This window comes from Fringilla coelebs (assembly GCF_963513975.1).
Source record: "Fringilla coelebs genome assembly, chromosome: 3".
Taxonomy (NCBI): Eukaryota; Metazoa; Chordata; class Aves; order Passeriformes; family Fringillidae; genus Fringilla; species Fringilla coelebs.
In genome coordinates, this window is record NC_140030.1 from 113,481,467 (window position 1) to 113,503,721 (window position 22,255).

The 22,255-nt window shown below is 46.3% G+C and overlaps 1 protein-coding gene across 2 annotated transcripts in view; it reads left to right on the forward strand.

Annotated features, from left to right (window-relative positions):
• Window positions 1-22,255, forward strand: part of PLCB1 (phospholipase C beta 1) — a 325,489-nt gene that overhangs the window by 297,671 nt on the left and 5,563 nt on the right. Inside the window, exon 32 of one of the 2 annotated variants that reach the window (XM_084203397.1) lies at window positions 5,906-5,970. The exons of the other annotated variant lie outside the window; for it this stretch is intronic. Within the exon in view, the coding sequence (XP_084059523.1) occupies window positions 5,906-5,944 (39 nt within the window). The 3' untranslated portion in view covers window positions 5,945-5,970. The remainder of the gene's footprint in view (window positions 1-5,905; window positions 5,971-22,255) is intronic. 2 annotated transcript variants of the gene reach the window in all.

Below are 22,255 nucleotides of genomic sequence, written 5' to 3' on the forward strand. Positions count from 1 at the left end.
TGCCTCCTGGCTGCCCTCCACACCTGCCCTCCCTCTGCCTGCCTTGTCCTGCCTGGGAGTAGCTGCTCCTACAAACCCTGGAATGGGGGGGGAAATCTGGACCTAATGCCCCAGATGAGTTAATAGCACTCTGGGTTGCAGCTAATTTTTCAGGCTTATATGCTGTTTGGAACAGGAAATCCGTGATTTTAATTAGCAATAAATAGGAAATAGTCTGCTGCGAATTGATTTTAAGCAGGTACTGCTGTACTAAATTAGTTCAAAATAAGTAGGATTTTCCATTCAGCAAATTAAAGTTCAGACATCTTGGGTTTATTAGCAGCAGCTCCATTATCTGTCTGAGGCTAACTTTGGTTTCAGAAAGGAATGAAGCTGAAAATCTGTTCTTAGACACAAACAAATGAGCTTATCATCATATACAGAGCATCAGGACAGAAGGGATTTCCCCCATGCAGTCATTTGAAGAACTAATTGTCATATGTATTCTGTCTTAGCTAATAAATAGAACTAATAACAATTTGTCAAAAAAAATCAACATTTGTTGTTTGTTAATTCACAGCCATTTAATGTTTAATGAAATTCTGGGAGATGGCATTTTCTTGATGTGTTTGTGAAGAAGATCCTTTCATCTGACACTTCATTAGGGAAAGGATTTGGATTTTGAATGTTCTTAGGAAATAAAGCTCCTTTTACTGCAGAGAAAACTGTGCAATCTGCTCTACTTAATACAGAGAAGGCCCTGAAATTGCCTAAGCCATCATGCTTGTCTGGGAGACAAGACCATGCTGTTGCTTTCACCTTCTAATAGTATTAAAATCTGAACCAGTAACTGGTATTTCATGCAGTTTTGCAGATGGTCAGAGTCCCAGACTGGACTTTCTCTGTACAAGACCCATTGTATTAATGAAAATACATGTCTGAGAAATGAAGTCCATTCTCTTGATCCCTGTCTAGCTTACAAGTCAGTAAATGTTATGCCACAGATGGTAAAGGTGATAAATACAATGTTTTGCACAGACAGAATTTCAGTGATGCTCTGCTTGGACTGTGTATTGAGGTTTGGGAGTTTTGATTTGAGCTGAAAGATGTGTATTCTGACTTAATCTTCTGGCATTTGTGGAGCTCCTGTATAATTGCAGCGGACTTTTTTTAAAGGTTATATCTGAAATAGTCAATATGAAGCAGGAAGGGAATGCTCTTTGCCCAGGATGAGAATCAGGAGTGCATCTGAAGACTGTTCCTGCTGCAGTTGGGTTCTGTGTGTGAAGGCTGAGATTGCACAGGGTGGCTTCCACACATGCTGCTGTTAAACCTGACATTTTCAATGACATGCAGTAGAATTAATCTGATTTTTTTTTTATTGTTTCACTGAGTGAGATCAAAGCCAGGACCAAGCTCTTCCTCCTGCCTTTCCTCCTCTGCCTGCTGCACAGTCAGCCTTGGATCAAGTGAGAAACAAACCTAGATCTGTGCTGTCTCTGTGATAGGCACGTGAAGGATCTCCCCTGGTCCAGGGGATGAGATTGTAACTGGGTTTCACAGCTTGCAAAATGTGAACACAGGTTGCTGCCTGTATTGTATCTGTGCTGCTTTCTGAGGTGGCACGAGGCAGATTTTGTCCTGAGTGTGTGTTTGTGCCAGCCTGCTGTGGGTGACAGCCCTGGCAAAGCACATCCCCTGCCCCTGGCCTTTCTGATTGCTGGTTTGGCCATTCATCTGCTGTTAGATACCTACAGAGCAAGAGCCTGAAGCACATCTGACACATGATATTGAAGAGGAACTCCACACACACAACACAGCTGGAAACAAAGTTTGAGGAGTCATGGGTTAGGAATTTAGGCCAGGGCTGCTTCTGTAAGGACAGTTTTTCTTGGTCCACTGGAGAGAATGTGCTGTTTTCCAGAGGGCTTGGGCTTTCCCCCAGCTTAGTGGCCAGTGAGCACTGCTTGCTTCTCCTTCAGCTGGCCAGAGTTTCAGAAGAGCTGCCCCCAGAGAAGAAGCATCCTTTAGTCAGCTGGAGCCTTGCTGAGAGCAGCAGAGTACAGCAAAAGGAGAAGGCACTAGGCAGGAATGTTTCATTTCTGAAAATCTTCGGTCACTTTGATTGCACCATTGCTTAAAGAGCCTGCAGGTGCCTGCCCGAGGCGGGGCCAGCAGCAGCACATGTGTCTGTGAACAGCCAAGAGGAGGGGGAATTACTGAGGGAACCCAGCCCTGTGCTGGGAGGCAGCTCCTGTGGACAAGCACTGTTTCCTTCTCCTGACACATTTCTTCATTGTGCCTTTTAAGGGTCATTAATGGATAACTGTGAAGAACAGTCCCCTTAACGAGAGCTGACTGGAGGTGTTAGGTCAGCACAATTTATTGTGGGCACTGACAAGACTCTAGGTGCCAGCAAGAAGAGAAATCCTGACTAATTATGGCAGTAGTTCTTTACAGGAATGGCACGAGAACAGAACACAGCCCAGCTTTTCATGACAGCTTAGAAACCAGAAATAAAAAGTGCAGCTTTTTTGGTGGCCCTTTGCACAGGTGAGGGCACATCCAGGACCATCAGATAAACCAGATTATATTCAGCTTCAAGATTTTAAAGGCTTGAACATTTACTGGATTGATTTCTGGACTTTCTGGTGTCTCCAGAAAGCTTCTGGGAAACCAGCAGTAGGTAGGCAGTGACTGTGAATAGCAGATAGTGTTTTATCACCTCCCCTTGTCATCAGTGTTCTTCTGCATCTGGTTTCTGTGTGTGTCTTCCCTAAAATGTTGTCTCAGCACTAACAAAAGCAACAGATATATGGCTGCTTTATGATCTGGGAATGTGTATGTATTTTCTGTGTTTTATCACCTCTGAGTTAGAGATTTCACCACGAGCTGCTTGATGCAATGTCTGTACAAGCACAAAGGTTCAGCTCACACCACAATCAAGAAGTTGCTCAGGCATTTTCAAAACCAGGCAATTTTGCAAGTACAGTCATGACCATCAGAATAGAAAAGAGCTTGAAAAATTCAGTGTTTCTTTTAATCCCTGTGTTTCTGACTTTCTCTTTCTTACACTGCAAGGCTATCCCTGGAGCTCCCCAAGCAGCTGTGGCAAACATCTGATGTATGTCTGCTGCACTGTCATCTCCTGGATCAGGAGCACCCCAGGGCTGCAAGGGCACACACTACATTGGTAACAGCTCCATAAAAAGCAGAGGTTTTGAGGGGTGCACACCCTACTCACCACGGAGCAGGTTGTATCTGCTAACCTCTGATTTCCTCTGCCTCTGGAGTTCATGCTACCCAGATATCTCTGTTACTTTCCATGGACTGTGTTTTGGTGAATAACCAAGGGGGAAAGTAGAGGGGGGTTTGTTACCAATCTGGAATGTTGCTTTTTGTTGAAATGTTTACTTATTTCTGATGTTCATCCTGCAGGTAGGTAAAGGCTGGATATTGGCAGATGTGTGTCTCCTTTGCACACCCAAATCCTGGGGTGTGAGCACAGCACACGAAGTACCCAGACCTTTGCTCAGAGCAAAATGTGCTCTTTAACAGGGAGGCTGGCTAAAAAGGGTGCCAAAAGAAAGGAAAAGTATTCATGTTGCACAAACTAAGAAATTTAGCAAGAGGATGCTTAGTAGTGTTTTCCAACACTGGTTTTAAGGGAATTTTTAATCCAATCTTAACCTGCTTTCAGTAGTTACAAACCTCACTGAAGTAACTAGGCCAACATCCCCAGCTACAAAATGTTTCTGTGCTGCAAAGTTACATGTAATTTAGTAAAAATTGCCAATTTTCTGTGAGTTGCTTTATCTGATTTGTCTGTCAGTGGGAACACAGCACCAGTGAGGTGCGTAGATCAAAGGGGCAGGAAAATGAAGTGCATCAGGAGGAGGGATAAGGAACTGTGCAAAATTGAGTAGCTTTCTTATTTCATTTTACATTTCACCTTCTTTGCTGCTACAAACTGTCACCTTCTGCTTCCTCAGCTGAGATTTTAGGTTCATTTTGCATGTCAAGATGGTGCAAGCTGCCACAGCCAGTGGCACCCATTTCCTGAGCATCCTGTGGCCCACACATATCCCTAACACCCTTTGTGTCAGTGTTCATGCCACAGCTTTACAGCCCACTGCTGCCACAGTGACAAAGACTGCAAGGAGAAAAGAAACAAACTTCATTTCATTCATTTGCTGCAAATCAACATGAGAAGGTGGCAGAGGTTCCCTCACACACAGTTCAGTCAAATCCAGCCAGTTGTTAGCTAATGGTATTTTCTGTCTGCAGTGTGACTCAATTAGAAGGGATTTATGAATCTGCATGGAAGTAAAATGAGGACACAGTGCTCAGACATATTGTTCTGCTTCTTCACCCATTACCAAGGAAGTGACTCAATAATTGTATTCAGTTGAAGAAAATGCTTTGGGAGGAAATGTTTTGTAACAAATATTAAGAGTACTACCTCGGTTTCTAAGCTATTTCATCTTTACATTTTAAATGAGAAGCTTTATTTTGTGTTATTGTCTGTTTGTATTTCTTTTTAAAGGTTTCCATCTTCACTTTCATTCATAACAAACCTGACACCTAAGCCAAAGCACAGGTGACCTCAGTGAGCTCACATGCAGCTGTCCCATGGCTGGCTGCCCCCTGTGTGTGACAGGGGGTGCCACTGCAGCTCTGGCTGCTGGATAGTGCAGACACAAAACTGTCCAGAATGCAGGATGAAGTATAAAGTATATGATGTGGGAAGTCAAGAGTTTGGTGGCACCAGCCCTGTCATGACAGAGCTGTGATTTAACTTCTGCAAGCAGAACCAAGTTCAGTGATAGACTCATGCACTTGCTCCCAGATGGAGCAGTAAATCCCTTATTGCTGAATAACACTGATTTTAGAGTGAGACAAGACACTTACCACAATAATTTAGCTCAAACGAGAAGGGAACATGCTGCAGCCACTTGCAAATGGCAGAACAGTGATGTTTAAGGACTGCACTTAGCAACAACCAAAAAGTCACCCCTTTTTTTTCCCTCCCTGGCTATAATTTCATAGCCATCTTCTAGTAACTGCAAGAACTAAGGAACAAACTTGTGTCTTTTTGGTTGCTGCTGGATTACCTTCAGGAATTCTCTGCTCCAGCTCTTAGATCTCTCCAAGACAGAGAGTTTGAGTTCAGGGTGCTCAGAGTGGTGCGGGATGCAGTGAGTCAGCTCACCAGGGCCCTTGGGACAGTCTGACAGTCCTGGAGCACTCCAGGGCCCTTGGGACAGTCTGACAGTCCTGCTGCTCCTTGAGCTGCCAAAGCCAAGGTTCAGCTCCAGAGATAAAGAGCAGCTTGGGATGAAGGTGAGAGCAGAGGGAACAGCTCCATGAGCAGCGTGTCCCAACATTTCCTGCCAGACTGTCCCCAGGGGAATGGGCTGGAGCAGCACCCCTCCTGTGAGCACTTGGGCTGTCCTTGGGGGTTTTCCATGCAAACTGCCCTGAGTTCATGGCATCAGGCATGATCACAGTCTAAGGACAGGGGTGTCTCTTCCAGCACACACTTCAGGTGCATGGCTGATGCTCATTTTCCCCTCCAGACACACTTCCTTCCCTCTCCCAGAAAAAATGTGACACTTCTTGCAACCTGCATAAGCTGCAACTTCAAGTAAAGCTGGATCTCCCTCAAGCACAGCTGGAATATTGGAATACTCCTCTTGTAGCATGGAGTGACAGGTTGTGATAAATAGACTGTTTCTCTGACTAATATGTACCTAGTCCAATATTAACGAGCCAGCACACAGAGCATGAAGTAATCTTTTGTTTTTCATTAAGTGCATAGATTAAAGAGATGTTGCTGTACTGTAATGCACAGAATTATGTCATTTCAGCTTAGAGTAATTGTTAATCACCTCAAATTGAAATGATCCTTGGTTTTGTTTTAAAGAGCATAGAAGAACAAGAAGTAGAGGAAAAACAGAAGTAGAAATGGAATATGAGACTATAGTGAAAGTGAGTGAAAAATTCCCCTTTTTATCCAGTAATGCTGATGTTGTTTTCATTTTACATGTCAAAACCAAGTCAGGACCATCCACAATTAACTGCCTGGTGGTTTTTCTGAAGCCTTTGAGCAATTCCAGCCCTGATTATTACCTGCTAGCTGCATAACACGAGCTGCCACTGACCGTGACATCCCTTGGAGACCGTGCGAGCGATCTGTGCCTGCTCTGGGTCATCCCCACCCCATCATCTCCCCTGTGCCTGTTTGATGGATTGCTGCTTCTGCCCCCTCAGTGCAGCCAGCAGGAGCTGTGTGTAACAGCATGAGTGTCCCAGCTTTCCTGCCACAGCCCCCTGGGCCATGGGAATAGCCTCTGTCCTCTGCTCACAGTAGCTGCAGTACTGTCAGATCAGAACACCAGGCACTGTGCAATTGCCCTCTGAAGAGGTAAAGGAGATTGATTGATTGATTGATTGATTGATTGATTGATTGATTGATTGATTGATGTGGGGGTAGGAATTGAGAGCATTTGATGTAGAAGTGGGAGGTGGGAAAAGGTGTTGAAGTAGGAATTCTGGGTACCTCTGAAGATTAAGCTTACCAAGGAGATAAATTAGGGATTTGTCATCTGGGACACCAGAGTATGGGATAAAGATGGGATTAACCAGGGCATCACAGCAGGAGAAAGAAGTGGGGAACAGAGAGAAAGAACTGATGAATGGGGATCAGTAAAACAGGATTAGTGAAGCATAAAAGGGAAGGCTAAAAGTTAAGAGGGTGAATTTTTCAGGGAGGAGGAAGAGAACAGAAGACAATAGAGGAAAAGCAGGCAAAGCCTGGAAGTAAGATGAAAGTAGATTAAAGTAAGGGGGTTTTCTTTCTTGCTTTATGGAAGGGCTAATGATGACAAGATGGGGATGGACTGAAGTATTATTTCAGGTGTGTTCATCAGGAGACATGATTGTGTGTAAGCAAACTTCGTGCATCCTCCTGCAAACACAGCCATGCCAGGAGGGCTGGGGCTTTCACTTCAAGGAGGTAGCAGTCAGCCATAACTTTGTCACTAAATCAGGGAATCCTGCTTGCTTTGTATTTTTATTTACTATTTCAGTCCTACTGCTTTCTCCTGGGTTGCTTTGATATGCTTTGCTTGTTTGGAGAGAACTGCCATGGCTCTCAGTGAGGGCTGTGTTTGTTCTCTCAGCCTGTCTGGGGGGGTTGGTTGAGTTTTTAAATACTGATCAGGTCCCTTTCTGTGGATATGCACTGGCAAGGAAGAGGGAACCAGCTCTGGGCGTTTGATTGTGGGAGTATGGATTGCAGAGGAATAAAGATAGTGCTAAAGGCAATCTCACCCCTGAAGAGTTCAGCTGCACCAATTACCAGGGATTAGAAACAGGCCTGCCCTTAACAGGCCCTAGGTATCTCCAAAGAGTGTTACAAAGGGTGGCTAGCTGGCTGAGAGGGCAGTGCTGTGCTGAGGAGCTGCCCATGGGAATTCACAAAGGAGGCAGGAAAGTTTTACAGTAAGACAGCAACAGCAACCTTTGGTCTGTGCCCTGCACGACACAGGCTGGCTCCTGTGCAGAAAGGGAGTGCTGAGTTTGGTTTATGAAGTGACTGTAAACTTGATTTGTCAGGCTTTTCTTTCTGTGAATCACCTGCTCTGCTCACCAGACCCCCCACCATATTCCTCATGTGTTGATTCACATCGTTACAGTTTATTGAAAGGTTTTTACTGTTGCATAAGAAGTGAACATTTTTCTCAAATGCTTGTTAAAGATAACACAATTGCAAGTATTGTTTAGTTCTCTTATTGTGGCAGGGTTAGAGATTAAAACTGTGAGGTGGGGCCTTGATTTCATGAGTGCTGTTTTCCTCTTGGGCACAGGCAAGGGAACTAAATGTGTATTTCCTGAGCACAGTGGTTGTGAAAAAGAAAGCAGAGCCCATAATGAATATGTTGGCACCTCCACAGTATTCAAAGGAGTGACTTACTGAAGATGGCAAGATTAAACTGGCAATTGCTCACTAGGGGACTGGGATTTCTTTGTTGTTTGTGTTTAAGTGACAGGAGAATATTGATTTCTGTTCCTGAGGGATGTGCTGTCTTCCTATCCTGAAAAGCAGGAGGATGGGAATAGAGATGAGCTGCCTTGAAACAGCTCCCTGAACATTTGAAAAAAACAGAAGAACTTGTTTTAACTCTGTTCTTGTCATACATCACTTACATTTTAAATAATATGAGGCCAGCCTCATATCACCTGCCTGGGTCAAGTGAGGATATCTTGGGAGGATGGTGGGAACCCAGGCAGATCCAATGGCTCCTGCACGCTTAAAAGGAAAGCAGAGCCCAGGAAAAAACCTCCTGCAGTGAAAGTAACTCCTCATTACACCACCAGAGTTACTCCTTCCTTCAGCCTGCTCTCAGGACTTCAGCCCCAGGGGCTGTGTGCAGGACCAGGAGAAGCTGTCCCTCAGGACACCCTCCCTGTGCAGGACACCTGGCAAACCAAGGGCCCTGGCACTGAGCACTCAGGGAGCTCCAGCACACAAAGCAAACGGGAGAATGATGGCAAGAAACATTTTTTCACCCCTTTCTGTTCTTAGCTCTCACTGTTACATACACAGGACAGGGCATTTGGGATGCTGTGAAGTGCCAGGATAAGGGAGGGAAGGCAGGGCAGAAAAAGGGAGTCAATTTTTCCTGCAGGCCAGAGAGGAATATTTCAGCTCCTGCTCTGGTGGAGTAAAGCACTGGCTTTGGGCTGAACAAAACTGATCACCTTAGAGAATATTTCTGTGCAGGAGAGGCACAGAATCCTTCTACGGCACCCTAATAGCCATGCAGAAATCTAGAGAAATTACCTAAATTACAGCTTCATTCAGGAGCTGTTTGAATCCTCCAGTGTCTAAATGTTAGACAGCTACAGGAAGAACTCCCAGTTCACAATTTTGTTTGTCAGCAGTAGATAAAATTTTGAAACAGAAATAAAAGAATGTAGACTTATGAGTCTGGTCTGAACCTGCAAACCTGCAGCCTTTTTTTTAGTCTGTGCTTTTGCACTGAGGATTTTTTTTTTTTTTTTTTTTTTTTTTTTTTTTTTTTTGCTGGATAGGAATGGCTTTTAACAAGTCTAAAAAGTGGAACCTAAAAGCTACTGCTACACTTTTCTCAATCTTTAAGCTGTGCTTCAAATTAACACTTCAGTGCACCAGGGAGTTTTTCAGTGAGGCTTCAGCCATATCCAAGGGCTTTCTAGGATCAAGCTGTGCTTTAGGAAAAAGCTGGAATTTTCTAAGTCTTCTGGTAGCTGCTGCACACATGCAGAATTCTGCACAAGTTCAGCCTCCAGGTTCAGCATGGCCTGTGGGGATGGCACTGCACTGTGCTGCCTCTTCCCCTGACAGCTTCATTTTCACTAAGGAGGTGTCCATGCCTGAATAAAACATATGGTGTGGAGCTTACAGGGCAAATGATTTCACAGCCTGCTGATACTGAAGGTTAGCATTTCTGGGAACAGCTTACAGTCACTCCTTTGTGCTCCTCCTTGAGACAATTCCTATTGGTGAATGCAGAAGTGCCTCTGGGGATCAGGTTTGTTCTGCAGGGTGCTGTAGAGGTCTGTGAGATCTCAGTGTGGCATTTCTGCTCTCAAAATGCTCCTTTCTGCTGAAAATTTTGCAGGTTCCATTTCCAGAGCAGAGGTCGAGTTTCAGAAATTGGTGTTCCTGATGGGATTGACTTGCAGCAATTAAATGCTTCCCTGGCATTTCAGTAATCCACTGCACACCAGGCAGCTTGGATGCTGCTGGAGGTGGGGGAGAGCAGCCTGGGAACTGCAGGAGCTGCTGGAGTGATCCCTCCCTGTCAGTCTGTCTGTCAGGGGATCATTGGAATTCCAAGCAGGGGCTGGTGCTGTCCGTGCCATAAGGGAAACAATTCTGCAGTGACTCTCCCAGCTCCATGGCAGTGTTCATGCCTCCTCCTGGCCTGGAGAGCATTCCCATTTGTATTCAGACAGGCACTACTGCAGCTCCCACTTGAAAATACTAATTGGTTGAAAATGAATTCCAATTTTAAATTATTGCTTAGCTTTTTTACTTTTGAAGTGATCTCTTTTTCTAAGACTGGAGTTAATTTCTTGTAATATCAGCTGCCATGTAATGGTTGCAACTCTTAAGCAGATTTAATTCAGGGATACAAACCATGTTTGAGGATTTACATGGGCCAGGGTCCTCTCTGTTGGCTCCTGCAGGGATTGATTTAATGTGGAAAAGCAGTAAGCCTGCTCACAGGTGCACATCCTTCCTGGAAAGAGGGGTCTGTTTTCCCATCCAGTCACCAGTAGAGAGGACATACTGTCAGTATGGATGTTGCCAGCTCAGAAGTTGAAATATGCTGTGCCCTCCTGAAATCCTTTTGGAAGAGTTTTCTGGGCAAGTAAGTAAAGCTTCACCACCAGTCATCTGTCAGAGTGCCCACAGAGTGCTTTTGTGTCCAATTCTGTCATTGCCCAGAGACCCTGAGCAGGTCCCTCTCCACAGTGTGCTGGAGATCAGAAAAAAAAATACAGATCTTTGATAAATATCTCACCAGAGATCTCTTTGTACCTGTCCTCCCTGAACAAACTGCATCTTTTGTATGAATATTTCAGTAACATGATTTTTTTTCCAACAAAACCCATGTTTGTGACAGTGGAGTAATTATGTGGATGCACTTGGAAATATTCAGATGTCTTCCCTTTTTTATGTGTGTCTGTGCATCCCCAAGCACACAGAGCTGTCACAAGAGGATTGACTCAGTACTCACCCTTGTTTCCTCCCTATAGCTCATTAATATTAGTAGGAGGCTGCTCTGCCTTTCCTTATTTACAAGTACAAAAACCATGGGGTGCAGGAGCCAGGGAAGTGCAGGTGGAGCAGGCAGAGGCTGACAGGGAGTGAGCTACAGTGGCTGGTCTGATTTGAAGAAGTTTCTCTCCCAGGTCTGGTTCCCTCCATAGGAACATTCCAGCTGCCTTTATTCTAATTCGTGTGGCAGGAAGATGCCATTCCCAAGATCTCTGGAGCAGCTCTCTGACTCCTCTGTGCTGCAGGCCCAGAGGATTAGGGAAGATAACACCTGCCAAGGAATGGCTGCACTTTTAAACTCCCTTGCTGGTCAGTGCTGCTGTGCAGTCCCTGCTGTGCCTGTGACAGGTGCCAGCAGGAACCGGCCCAGAGGGAACGGGACAAGTGCCAAAGTGTAGCTTCGGTCTCTCTGTGAAGCCAAATATGAGCAGACAAGAGGAGTTCAGCCATCCTTAGATCTGCTCTGCAGAGACAGAAAGACTTAAAAGTGTGGGTTGGAGGCTTCTTGGAGAGCCTCGAGCCATAACAGCAGGGGAAATTAAAACTGGTGTCTTCTCCTGGTGTATGGACCAGATCCTCCTCTGCAAACAGCCTCCCCCTGCCTTCCGAAGGAGAGGCTTCACCCTTTACATCCCCCATCCACTGGGGTTGTCATCACCCTGTGCAGGATGTCCTGGAGCAGCTCTCCTCCTGCTCTGAGTGGGGCTGCCTTTCCTTTGCCTCAGTCCTGGGAGCTCCTTTCCCTTTGTCTGGGAGCAACCATGGCAGGCAATGGGAAATGTGCAGGGAAAGCAATGGGCAATGTGCAGGGAAAGCAGTGGGCAATGTGCAGGGAAAGCAATGGGAAAAGGGGCAGGGAAAGCAATGGGAAATGTGCAGGGAAAGCAATGGGACAAGGGGCAGGGAAAGCAATGGGAAATGTGCAGGGAAAGAAATGGGAAAAGGGGCAGGGAAAGCAATGGGCAATGTGCAGGGAAAGCAATGGGAAATGTGCAGGGAAAGCAATGGGCAATGTGCAGGGAAAGCAATGGGAAATGTGCAGGGAAAGCAATGGGAAATGTGCAGGGAAAGCAATGGGAAATGTGCAGGGAAAGCAATGGGCAATGTGCAGGGAAAGCAGTGGGCAATGTGCAGGGAAAGCAATGGGCAATGTGCAGGGAAAGCAGTGGGCAATGTGCAGGGAAAGCAATGGGAAATGTGCAGGGAAAGCAATGGGAAATGTGCAGGGAAAGCAATGGGAAATGTGCAGGGAAAGCAATGGGAAATGTGCAGGGAAAGCAATGGGCAATGTGCAGGGAAAGCAGTGGGCAATGTGCAGGGAAAGCAATGGGAAATGTGCAGGGAAAGCAATGGGAAATGTGCAGGGAAAGCAATGGGAAATGTGCAGGGAAAGCAATGGGAAATGTGCAGGGAAAGCAATGGGCAATGTGCAGGGAAAGCAGTGGGCAATGTGCAGGGAAAGCAGTGGGCAATGTGCAGGGAAAGCAATGGGCAATGTGCAGGGAAAGCAGTGGGCAATGTGCAGGGAAAGCAATGGGAAATGTGCAGGGAAAGCAATGGGAAATGTGCAGGGAAAGCAATGGGAAATGTGCAGGGAAAGCAATGGGAAATGTGCAGGGAAAGCAATGGGCAATGTGCAGGGAAAGCAGTGGGCAATGTGCAGGGAAAGCAATGGGAAATGTGCAGGGAAAGCAATGGGAAATGTGCAGGGAAAGCAATGGGAAATGTGCAGGGAAAGCAATGGGCAATGTGCAGGGAAAGCAGTGGGCAATGTGCAGGGAAAGCAATGGGAAATGTACAGGGAAAGCAGTGGGCAATGTGCAGGGAAAGCAGCCCTGCAGCCTCAGCACGGGGTTCTCACCCTGTGCCCTGCACAGCCCGTGGCAGGAGTGAGCTGTAACTCAGGAATCTGAGTTCTCCTGTGGATTCTGTGCCCCCATTCTCTCTCCTGCTCTATCCAAAGGGCTGAGGAAATCTTTTTTGTTAGCCAAGACAGCTTGGTGCTTCAGCTTAATTTTCTTTGTGTAATTTTAAACACAGATCGTGCCAACAGTGCTGCAATTAATAGATAGCCTAAAGACTTATTATTTCAAACTAATTGATATGTAAGAAAGTTTAAATAACATAGGTGATAAGAATTTTTTAGGAATAACTTCTGTGACTAATTCAGAATAACCTTTTTACTGTTATTTAGAGGAGCAGATGACTTTATTATTCGCTCACCATCACTAAATCTAATGTCTGTCTGTATTTCTCTACTACTAAACATATTTCCAGGAGATGGGGAAGAGATGGCATTTTATAGCCATTGTTCTAAAAGGTGTTTTTGCAATTTAATAACCTCGTTCATTTCTGATACTTCCTACTATCATTTGAAATAAATACTCCCCAAGTTCCAGATAAATTTCTGTTGCAGAGATGTGCACTCTGCACATTTTTAAAATAGGGCTCTAAAGCAAGAAACACGTGTTCTTAAAGTACCCTTTTGCTTCTTCAAATCACTTGATCACTTATGAAAGGCCTTTATTTTTCTAGTGTTCATTAAACTTATCTTCAGCTAGATTGTGATCAGAATTGGCATCAGAGAATACACTGTAAAGCTGTAAGACCTCTCAAGAACTTTTTAATGCTTTTGGAAGATGTCAAGTACCGAAATAATAATAAAACACTGATAGAGCATTAAAAAGATAAGTTCTTGTAATAGAAAGAGGTTTTGTTCTACCGCCAGTGGTTTTTTCTTAAATAAGGTTTTGCATGGTGCAAAACCTTTCCAAGAGAGAAGCTACCAATAGTGATGCACATAAATGAAATCAGATTAAAAACAAAGAGGAGCTCCAGGGGGATCATGTTAGGCATTTTGATGGCCTGCCTCTCAGTGGAAAGAAAAGCAAAGGGCTTAGTGAAGTTCCATGAGCTTCATCTCAGCTCAGGCTTGACCCTGTGGTGAACTGAGCTTTGATGAACTGCGTTAAGCTCGGGAGGAGAGGAGGCAGGAGCAGCTCCAGCTCGCAGTGAGGTCAGGGAGGAGCTCAGGGCTGCTGCAGTGGGTGTGGGGGATGCCCAGCGTGACCTTCCCGTGCCCACTGAGCTCCATGGGGGAACTGATCCTCAGGGGCTTTAAAGCTGTGCTGTCCCTTATCCTCCTGCCTCGGCTGGCTCCTAAGGAATTGGCGTGTCCCTTCTCCTGGCAACAGCAAGGTCTGACCCAGAGCTCAGTGGCAATCTCTTTAGGAGATGTGCTCAGGAGCACTCTCAGAGCCAGGGAAGTGTCCCATGGCACAGCCTCACACACAGGCCCTGTGACACATTTCTGTCACAGCTCCTCACTGGACATATCCCACCCCACCTGAGAGCAGCTGTGAGGCTGCAGCAGGAGCAGGGGGCAGCTCCTCACCCAGAATAAGCATCAGGAGGGAGGAACAGCCTCAGCAGCAGTTTCCCTTCCCCAAGGAGCTCAGGTGCTGCAGGAAGACCCAGATGGGGCTGTACCCTGAGGGAGCAAGGTCTGTAGGTGAGAAAGGCATCTGCCCTTCTCTGTGGGAGGTTGTTATCTCTTGGCTGTTGGATTTCAAGTAGCAACCTGGTCCCTTTTCCCAGACTCCTTCATACTTTGCAGTTTGCTTAAATTGAAAAAAGGAGTGATGTTCAGGTGAAAACCCTGAGCCACTGACAGACAGCTTTTGCACCTCTCCTTTGTGAGGCAGATTGTGATTGCCCCCAGATCCCTGCTGGGTCAGGAGCAAGCATCTCATGCCCTTTAGTGCCAGCAGCTCCTTCCCTCGATCTGCTCTGTTTGCATCTGTACTTGTGTGGCTGTAGATCCAAACTGCAGATCCAACCCCATTAAAGCCGATCACTGCCCTGTAGACTGGAGTGAGCTTTGGGTATGTGCTGTACCAGGCAGGAGTTCAGGCTGCTCTGGGCAGTTGTGTCCTGTTGATCTGGCTTGGTGAAATTACCTTATTTGTCAATTTTTGCATTGTGGGATGCTTGCTGAACATCACTGAAATAAAGTTTTCTGCATGGGTCATTTAAACTTGATGGGTAATTAGAGAGTTGCCTAAGCTTGCAGCCATCAGCGTTAATATGAACTTTGGAGAAAATGTTTAAATGAAAAACAACTGAACTGAAATATTAATCCCTTGAACTTAATCATGAGGATGGCTCAGTCAACCTCCTAGTGCATAGTACTGCTTAATCCAGTAACAGCAGTACAGACAGCAAGAGGAGGGTTTTTTCCTTTAAAGCTCATTGTAGTATCAGGAAGTAAAAACCTTCAGGCTATTTTTAATTAGGCTGAACCACTGGGCAGTGTTGCTCTTGCATTAAGCTCTAAAGTTTTTAATAGTTGCAGTTAAAATTCTACACTAATTTGCCTTCTCAAGTAAAAAAAAGCCCAGTGTGCTGTGTAATACAGCATGGAACAATGAGCAGTGTGGATATATGGATGAACTCCTGGTGGAAGTAGAGGGATGTGAAGATAATCACAGTATATAAACACAGAGCAGCCCTCAACTCACCAGCCTCAGTGCCCAGTAGCAGTGATACATCTCCATTTGATGGCCATTAGGTAATAATGAACATATACATCACACATAAGTTTGAACCTGGTCCCAGCTTTTTGTCATTGTTAAACCCAGCCTCGGAACTTCCCTGGCACTTGGGAGTACAAAGGCCAAAATACTGAGCCATCCTTTCTGGAAGATGGAAGAGGAGGGATAGTGGCTCTGTCTCCACTGCTAAACTTCTGCCAGGTTCTGAAAGGATTTTTTTCATTAGCCTGTTATGTTCAGTGGGTCTGTCACTAACTTGGCTCATTATCTGGGGACAGCCAATGCAAAAGTCTCTGCTAATAGTAAAGAGGAAACCGGATTCATGTTGTTGATGAGTTAGGAAATATTTTGGAATAGCCTTCACTGTTACAAGGGATTATAGAACTGCAACTGCTTGAAAAGGTTTTCAAAGAAACTTTGAAGGCTTTGATCTTTATTCAGAGTGTGCTTGCTTTCCAGTCTAGAAACATTCATTTTTAACAAGATATTAGGAGAAGGACTGACTGCTCAGTAATTTTCCACGCAGACCTTTCAGTGGGGCTCCATCTTGCAGAGGCTCTCTGGCATGGAGAGCAAGGTAGGCTTTATCAGTGTGATCATTTCTGAGCTAATGGTGGCTGCTTCTAAAGCTCCAGGCAGCTCCTGACCATTGTGAGGGCCATGGCAATGGCAGGGAGCGTGTCCCTTCAGGAAGGTGCTGTCTGGAGATGCACAGCCCTCGCTGTGTGTCTGCAGCTCCTGTCCTGAAAGCAGGCTGGAGGCTCGGGGCAGAGAGGGGATGGATGGCAGCGAAAGGAGGTGCCAGACCCAATCACAGGCTCAGCTCTTCCCTTGGCTTTGAGGAGCACAGGGATGCCCCTGGAGAGAGACAGGCAAAGGGATTCTTTATTTCATTTCATTGTCATATTGGAGGAGAAGTCTCTGGCTCAGAGGGAATGTTCTGTGGCACTGATGGGGCCTGTTAGAGATGTCCTGCCAAGAGTCAGACACAGCCAACCCTGTCATTACCTGTTAGCAGGTGGCTACGAGAGACTGCAGAGTGCTTTGTTAAACCAGAGTTCAGTTTAGGGGAGAATCCAAAAGCTCTGCTGTGGGTTCCACCACCTTTGTTCCGGATCTGAACCCCAGCCGCTCCTGAGCCCTCACACAGGTGGCCTGAAGCACCTGAAACTTTCTTTTCTTGTCTCTCCTCTTTCCAAATTGCCAGAATCTCTCACTTTGGGGGACACCACCACACTCAGGCCAAACACAGTAAATATTGAGTGTCCTGCAGATCCCACGGCTGCTGGGGACATCCTGCCCTGCAGCCATGGTGCTGCTGCTGACTCCTGTGCTCTCTGCTCACTCTGCCTGGGGTTTGGAATATTTCTGGAATGTGTTGTTGCTGTTGTAACCTCAGGATGTCATTTAAAATGAGTTTCCAAGGGACTGTCATGACCTCTTAAGATGAAGATTACAATACTGCTACTCTTGGAAGGCCTGTGCTGTTTACAGGCTGCCTTGGAAGCATTGTGGAAGTGGAAAGACATCATTTATTAGAAGGTAATGGCTGCACTGATTTTTTTTGTTGTCGTTTGCTTGTTTTGCAGTATCCAAAATATGGACAGCACTTTAAAAAAGGACCAGCTAAGACGCTCTTTTTGAGCTCTGTCACTCAAGTTATTTACCCTGGATCCACCCCAATAAACTAAGGGCAGTATCTGCTGATAGATGAGACTTCAGGAGAGTTTCTCTGGATTTATTGCATTGAAACTGAGCAGATTCTCCTTTACTTACAGTGAAGACAGCTTACTCTACTGATGATGAAAGAGAACAGAATCTCAGAATCTACCCTTAAAATGCCCATAGAAAGGGGATTTTTTCCTGTTCATTCTAGCTCAAATTATTTTTATTCATATGCATTATGAGGTGCATAGGTCATGCTTTTATGGTGTTGTCTAAGAGCCACTTGACAGCTTAAGAAAGCATTTTATCCACAAAAGCAAACTGTTACATGAAATAATCATCAGAAAGAGGAGTAATTCCAAGTATGCAGCTTACAAGGCACAGAGCAGGGCTGTGCATGAGAATAAACTGCCAGACTTTTGAAGAAACAGGAAATGAGTTACTGTGAAGAAAATCCTCCCACAGAGTTCAGTACAAGCTATTTCTTTAAATAATTTCTTTCAAGAAAATGCAAGAGATCTGAAATTGCTGCTAATAATACAAATGCCAGCAGGAAAAGATCACCAGTTTAGGCTTTTGTTGTAAGGCCCTTCTCTAACCCAGAAGGTCTCAGCAGAGATACTGTTCAGGTGAATGTGTGTTCAATATGTCTATAACCTGGGCAGCACTGATGGGCAATCTCACCACCCAGACATTCATTTTTAATCAGTTATTGGGCAAATGTTGGTTTACTACACGAAGATGGACATGAGCTGCCTCATGAACAGAAAAATCCAGGAGCCAGGTCTGCCTGGCTGAATGGAGGTTGCTGTTAGCAGAGGCAGAGGCACAGATTGATGGAGGCTCCGGGTCCCAGTCCAGAGCCTTGGCACAGCAGCCATCAGAGGGACTCGTCCATGTGGGGACGTGGGCACCCTGGGGGAGGCAGAGCAGGGAGGGGCAGGTGACAGGGCAGTGTCACCCCTGCCTGGCCCCTGCTGTGCCTGCTGCTGCTGGGTTCTGTCAGGACAGTGCTGGGGCCGTGCAGCCTGCTGGCACGGGGCAGAGGGGAGCGGGCAGACCAGAGCTGAGCCAGCAGCCCTGCTCTCAGGGAAGCTGATGGAGACTGGCACTGGCCAGGTCAGCCTGGTGGCCTCGTGTGAAGGACATGGGGAGCATCTCCTCCAGGCAGGGAGGCACAGAAGCACACACTCTGGGAATGGTGTGCCTGGTGTCTCTCGTGGTCTGGACAGTAACCGTTGTTGGAAATGCAGACGTGTCCTTGTCTGAGGACAGGACTCATCAACGGGAGCTTTCCAGACAGCATGAAGGCATTTCCTGCTGCTCTTTACCTGGTGCCACCTCAGCTGCCAAGTGCCCTTGGGCTGCCCTTGGTAACTCCACACCCTCACATGTCCTGAGAGAAAACCCTGCCTGCCTGACTAGTTTCACTCAGGGTTAGCAGTGTTGTCCTTGAACTGTGTCAAGCCCAAATGTTACGTGGTTGGCACGTCCCTTTATGCACTTGCCTGGGATGTCACTGGGAGCAAAGGGAGCCTTTAGGTGCTCTCTGCACATGCAGAGGTAACTCCAGCTTCCCCAGAACCTGCTGCTCCCAGCTGCTGCCTTAGGGCCATTCGGATGGGGCAGAGAGGTCTGCAGCCAATGCTGCACAGGGACTGTGGCCTTGAGGCATGAGGACATCTGAGCTGTGGTTACTCCTTTGCCTTCCCAGCAGAAATCTGCTTAGTGGAGGGAATAACATGGTCCTTAATAAGGAACTCCTACTGTTTCAAATTAAACAAAAATTGCCGCCTATAAATCACTAGATCCCTGAGCTCTGTTCCTCAATTTCACTCTCCCTGTTACTGAGCCTCCATCTGCTTTTAACAGCTCTTGCTACTCATATGTCTTTTAATGCTGTATCCCTCCAGAATGGCTTTCTAATTAAGTAAGCTCTGCAAATGAAAAGCAGAGGAACAGCAGCCTTCTTGCTCTCTGTACCCTTAATCTGGGAGTCCTCTATGTGCTATTTTGGAAGCTAAATTGAGGTCGCTGACATTATGCATATTTGTTGTCTGATGCAGGCTTAAAAGCCCCAAATCCTCTATTTAAAAGTATCTTAAGGCACATGGGTCAAATATTTGCAGGAAGAAAAATAAGTATTTGTAGCTTTAGCAGATTTAGAGAAGGAGGGGAGGAGTGAGGAAGGGGCCCCAGTCCCAGCCCAGCGTTGCTGCTGCAATATGGCAACACTGACCACTGAAAATATCAGTGGTGCTGGTGTTAACAAAATAAACATTGCCCATGGCACGTGATAAGGAAAATGGGAGCTCTGCTGAACAGAAATTCCCTGGAGAGGCTGCAGCCCCCTTGGATTACAAATGGTGCAGTGGCCAGTTACGGCCTGTTGTCAAAATACATTCTGCTGAAATTGCACAGAAGAAACAAATGCAGAGTTTCTCATCAGTAAAACAGAAAGGACAGGCACTGTCTATGTGGAATTAAATAATATCCTGCCTGTGGGCAGTGCCAGGGTAATTATGGATACAAATGAGCACCACGTTTCAACTGGTGAGTAAATCCAACTTTCAAATACCAAAAGAGTAAGTTTTTTATATATTTTGCTGTACTCTGCCTCAAGGAGAAATAATACAACTTTAAAATGTCTCACATTTGAAATCTTAACTCAAAAATTGTGGAAAAAAACTTAAGAATAAAGAGTTTACTGTTGGAAATGTCAGAGATTGTTGGAGATACTGAACTATTTAGTCCTCGGAGTCTATTTTTACCTAAATTGTTGAGCCAGGATATTTGAATAATTTTCCATTCATAATTCACTGCATCATTCAGGGAAAAAAAAGTCATCAGGAAAACAAAATAAGATAAATTTAAAAGGAGATAGAACAGAAACACCAAACTCAAAATCTGCCCTGAGAGAGAAATTCCCAGTGGAATAGAAAAACCTGAGACTTAAAAAAGTAACTTATTTGGAGTCGTATCAGATCTTTGCAGTGGGAGAACTTCATCAAACCAAATATGGCCATAATTAATGTTTTTGTTTCAACAAAACTGTGTTTTGGTGGGGTTTTTTCACCAAAATGTGTAATTGGTTGTATTTCATACATAACTTTCTCCAAAGGTTTTTGGCTGAAGAGTAATTCTGGAGGTGCTTTTTCAGCAGTGACCCTTGGGTTATTCTGGAGCCGCAGATACATTTTGAGAAGGCGTGGGAGCTGCAGGAATGGCAGTGTGGGTGGGCTGGCTTTGCCTCAGCCGGGATGTGCCAGCGGCAGAAGGATGCTGCCAGGCCCCAGGCCCCAGGCCCATCCTGCCGTGTCCCAGGGTGTGTGGGGAGGAGCAGGGGGCAAACACGGGCACCTCTGAACGGCCGCTCGCTCCCAGGCGCGGGGAGGGCAGCAGGGTCACACCCAGCAGGGCAGAGGGGCTGCAGGAAGGGCTGGATGTGCCTCCCCCCTTTCCCTTGGGCTGCTGGGGTGCAGCAGGAGGGGAGGTGGGAGCTGTGGGGCCAGCTGTGCCCACCTCTGGTCGCTGTGCCTGTCCCACAGGACTGCTCTCTTTGGGCTTCTGTGCAAACAGGGCTTCATTAGATCACCTGGCAAGCATGCAGGAGTCTGCAGGGGCTTGGTCAGGAGCATCTAAACCCACAGCCTCTGCTGCTGCCATCCTGTATTGATCACGGTCACTGCTTCCAGTGCTGCTCATTTGGGAGTTCCAATAGTAACAGCCAGGTCCAAAGATGAATGTAAATAGCTCTAACAATACCATCTGTTCCCTTTCCTGAGCGTGCTTCCCTTGCTTTAAGCTGAACAACCATGATCGTTGTCCCCTCCCACATTCCGAGGAAGGGCTGCCAGGCCCTTCCCTGACTGATGGGCCTTTTTGGAAAGCAGCTGCAGCCAAGGATGCTGAAGAGCCCTTTGAACTGGGAGGGAAGTGAGCCCATGAGCTGGGCCCATGGCTGGCCATCAGGAGCTCTGCTCGCCTGTCCAGCCCTGCTCATGTCCTGCCCCTCAGCTCAGAGCTGTATTGGTTGGATTTGAGGTGCAGATGGTGCTGTTTGTCCAGGGCACTTTTTGTGTAAAGCTGAGGTGAGCATCAGCTGGCATTTTTAACTTGCACTGTGGGGTAAAAATATAAAAGGTAGGAGATGGAAGCACACATTCAAGAGCTTCTGGCCACAGCCATCAGGAGGGACTAACAGATTCATTTCCTGTCCCTAGGGCCCCATTGCAAACACCTAATGATGGCTCTGAATTTTCAAGTTTTAACTCGCTGCCTGTCAGTAAAGCACAAGGGAGTGAGATCTACCTGAACAAGAAACAGCGTCCAGCTGTGGGACACTAAAGCCACATGGGGGTGACATCAGTGTTGTTTTTGCTGTGGGTTAAGGAGAGGACAAAGGATCTGTAAGAGGGCAGGCAGTGAGATAACAGAAGGAAGAAGGTTGTTACATGTTAATGAGGACAGTGGTCCAGATAATGATCTGCCAGTCTCATTACCCTCCCCCCCTCTTGTCTGACTCCAAAATCCTACCAGCAAGTGTAGGTCACCTTGTTTAGTAGCTGGAGAGCAGAGAAATTGGGGTAGGTGGACTTGTGATGGGAAGCAGCCCAAGGGAACAGCAAACTGAGCAGGAAGGCCCCCTGGGTGGAGTCTGGTGAGGTGCTGGTGGAGCAGAGAGGTTTTTACTCCCACACTAAGGTGGCACCTTGCCTTGCCATCAGCCAGCCAAATGAGAGCTGTGTGTGGCTACTGCTGCTGCTGGGAGGGCAGCTCTCCGTTCATTGCCACAAACTGTCATGTCCTGTAAAGCTACAGGACAAATAGGAGGACGCTGAGGCTTTTAAGAGAAAACCAGCTGGCTGGATTTCTTAGACCAGCTGGTTTTAAGCAGGCAACTTGTTTCCTTAACCTTGTGTGGTAGCTCAGGGGCCGGAGAAGGGATGGGATCTGAGGGGCTTGTCGGACACTGAGCAAGGGGGAGAACTGACAGAGCCTTTGGAGTCAAAAAGAAAACTCATTTCTACTGAAGCAGTTTAATCAACCCTCCTTGTCTGCTGACTGCTCCTTCTCAACTAACTCCAACCTTCTCATGATTAGATATCTGTATAGACTGTCTCTGGAGACAGAGGGGTGGCTCCAGATCCATGTCATTTTTATTAAGCACTCAACTTAGGGGGGATTAGCCACTGGAGGTGCTTTAGGAGAATATTAGATGCAA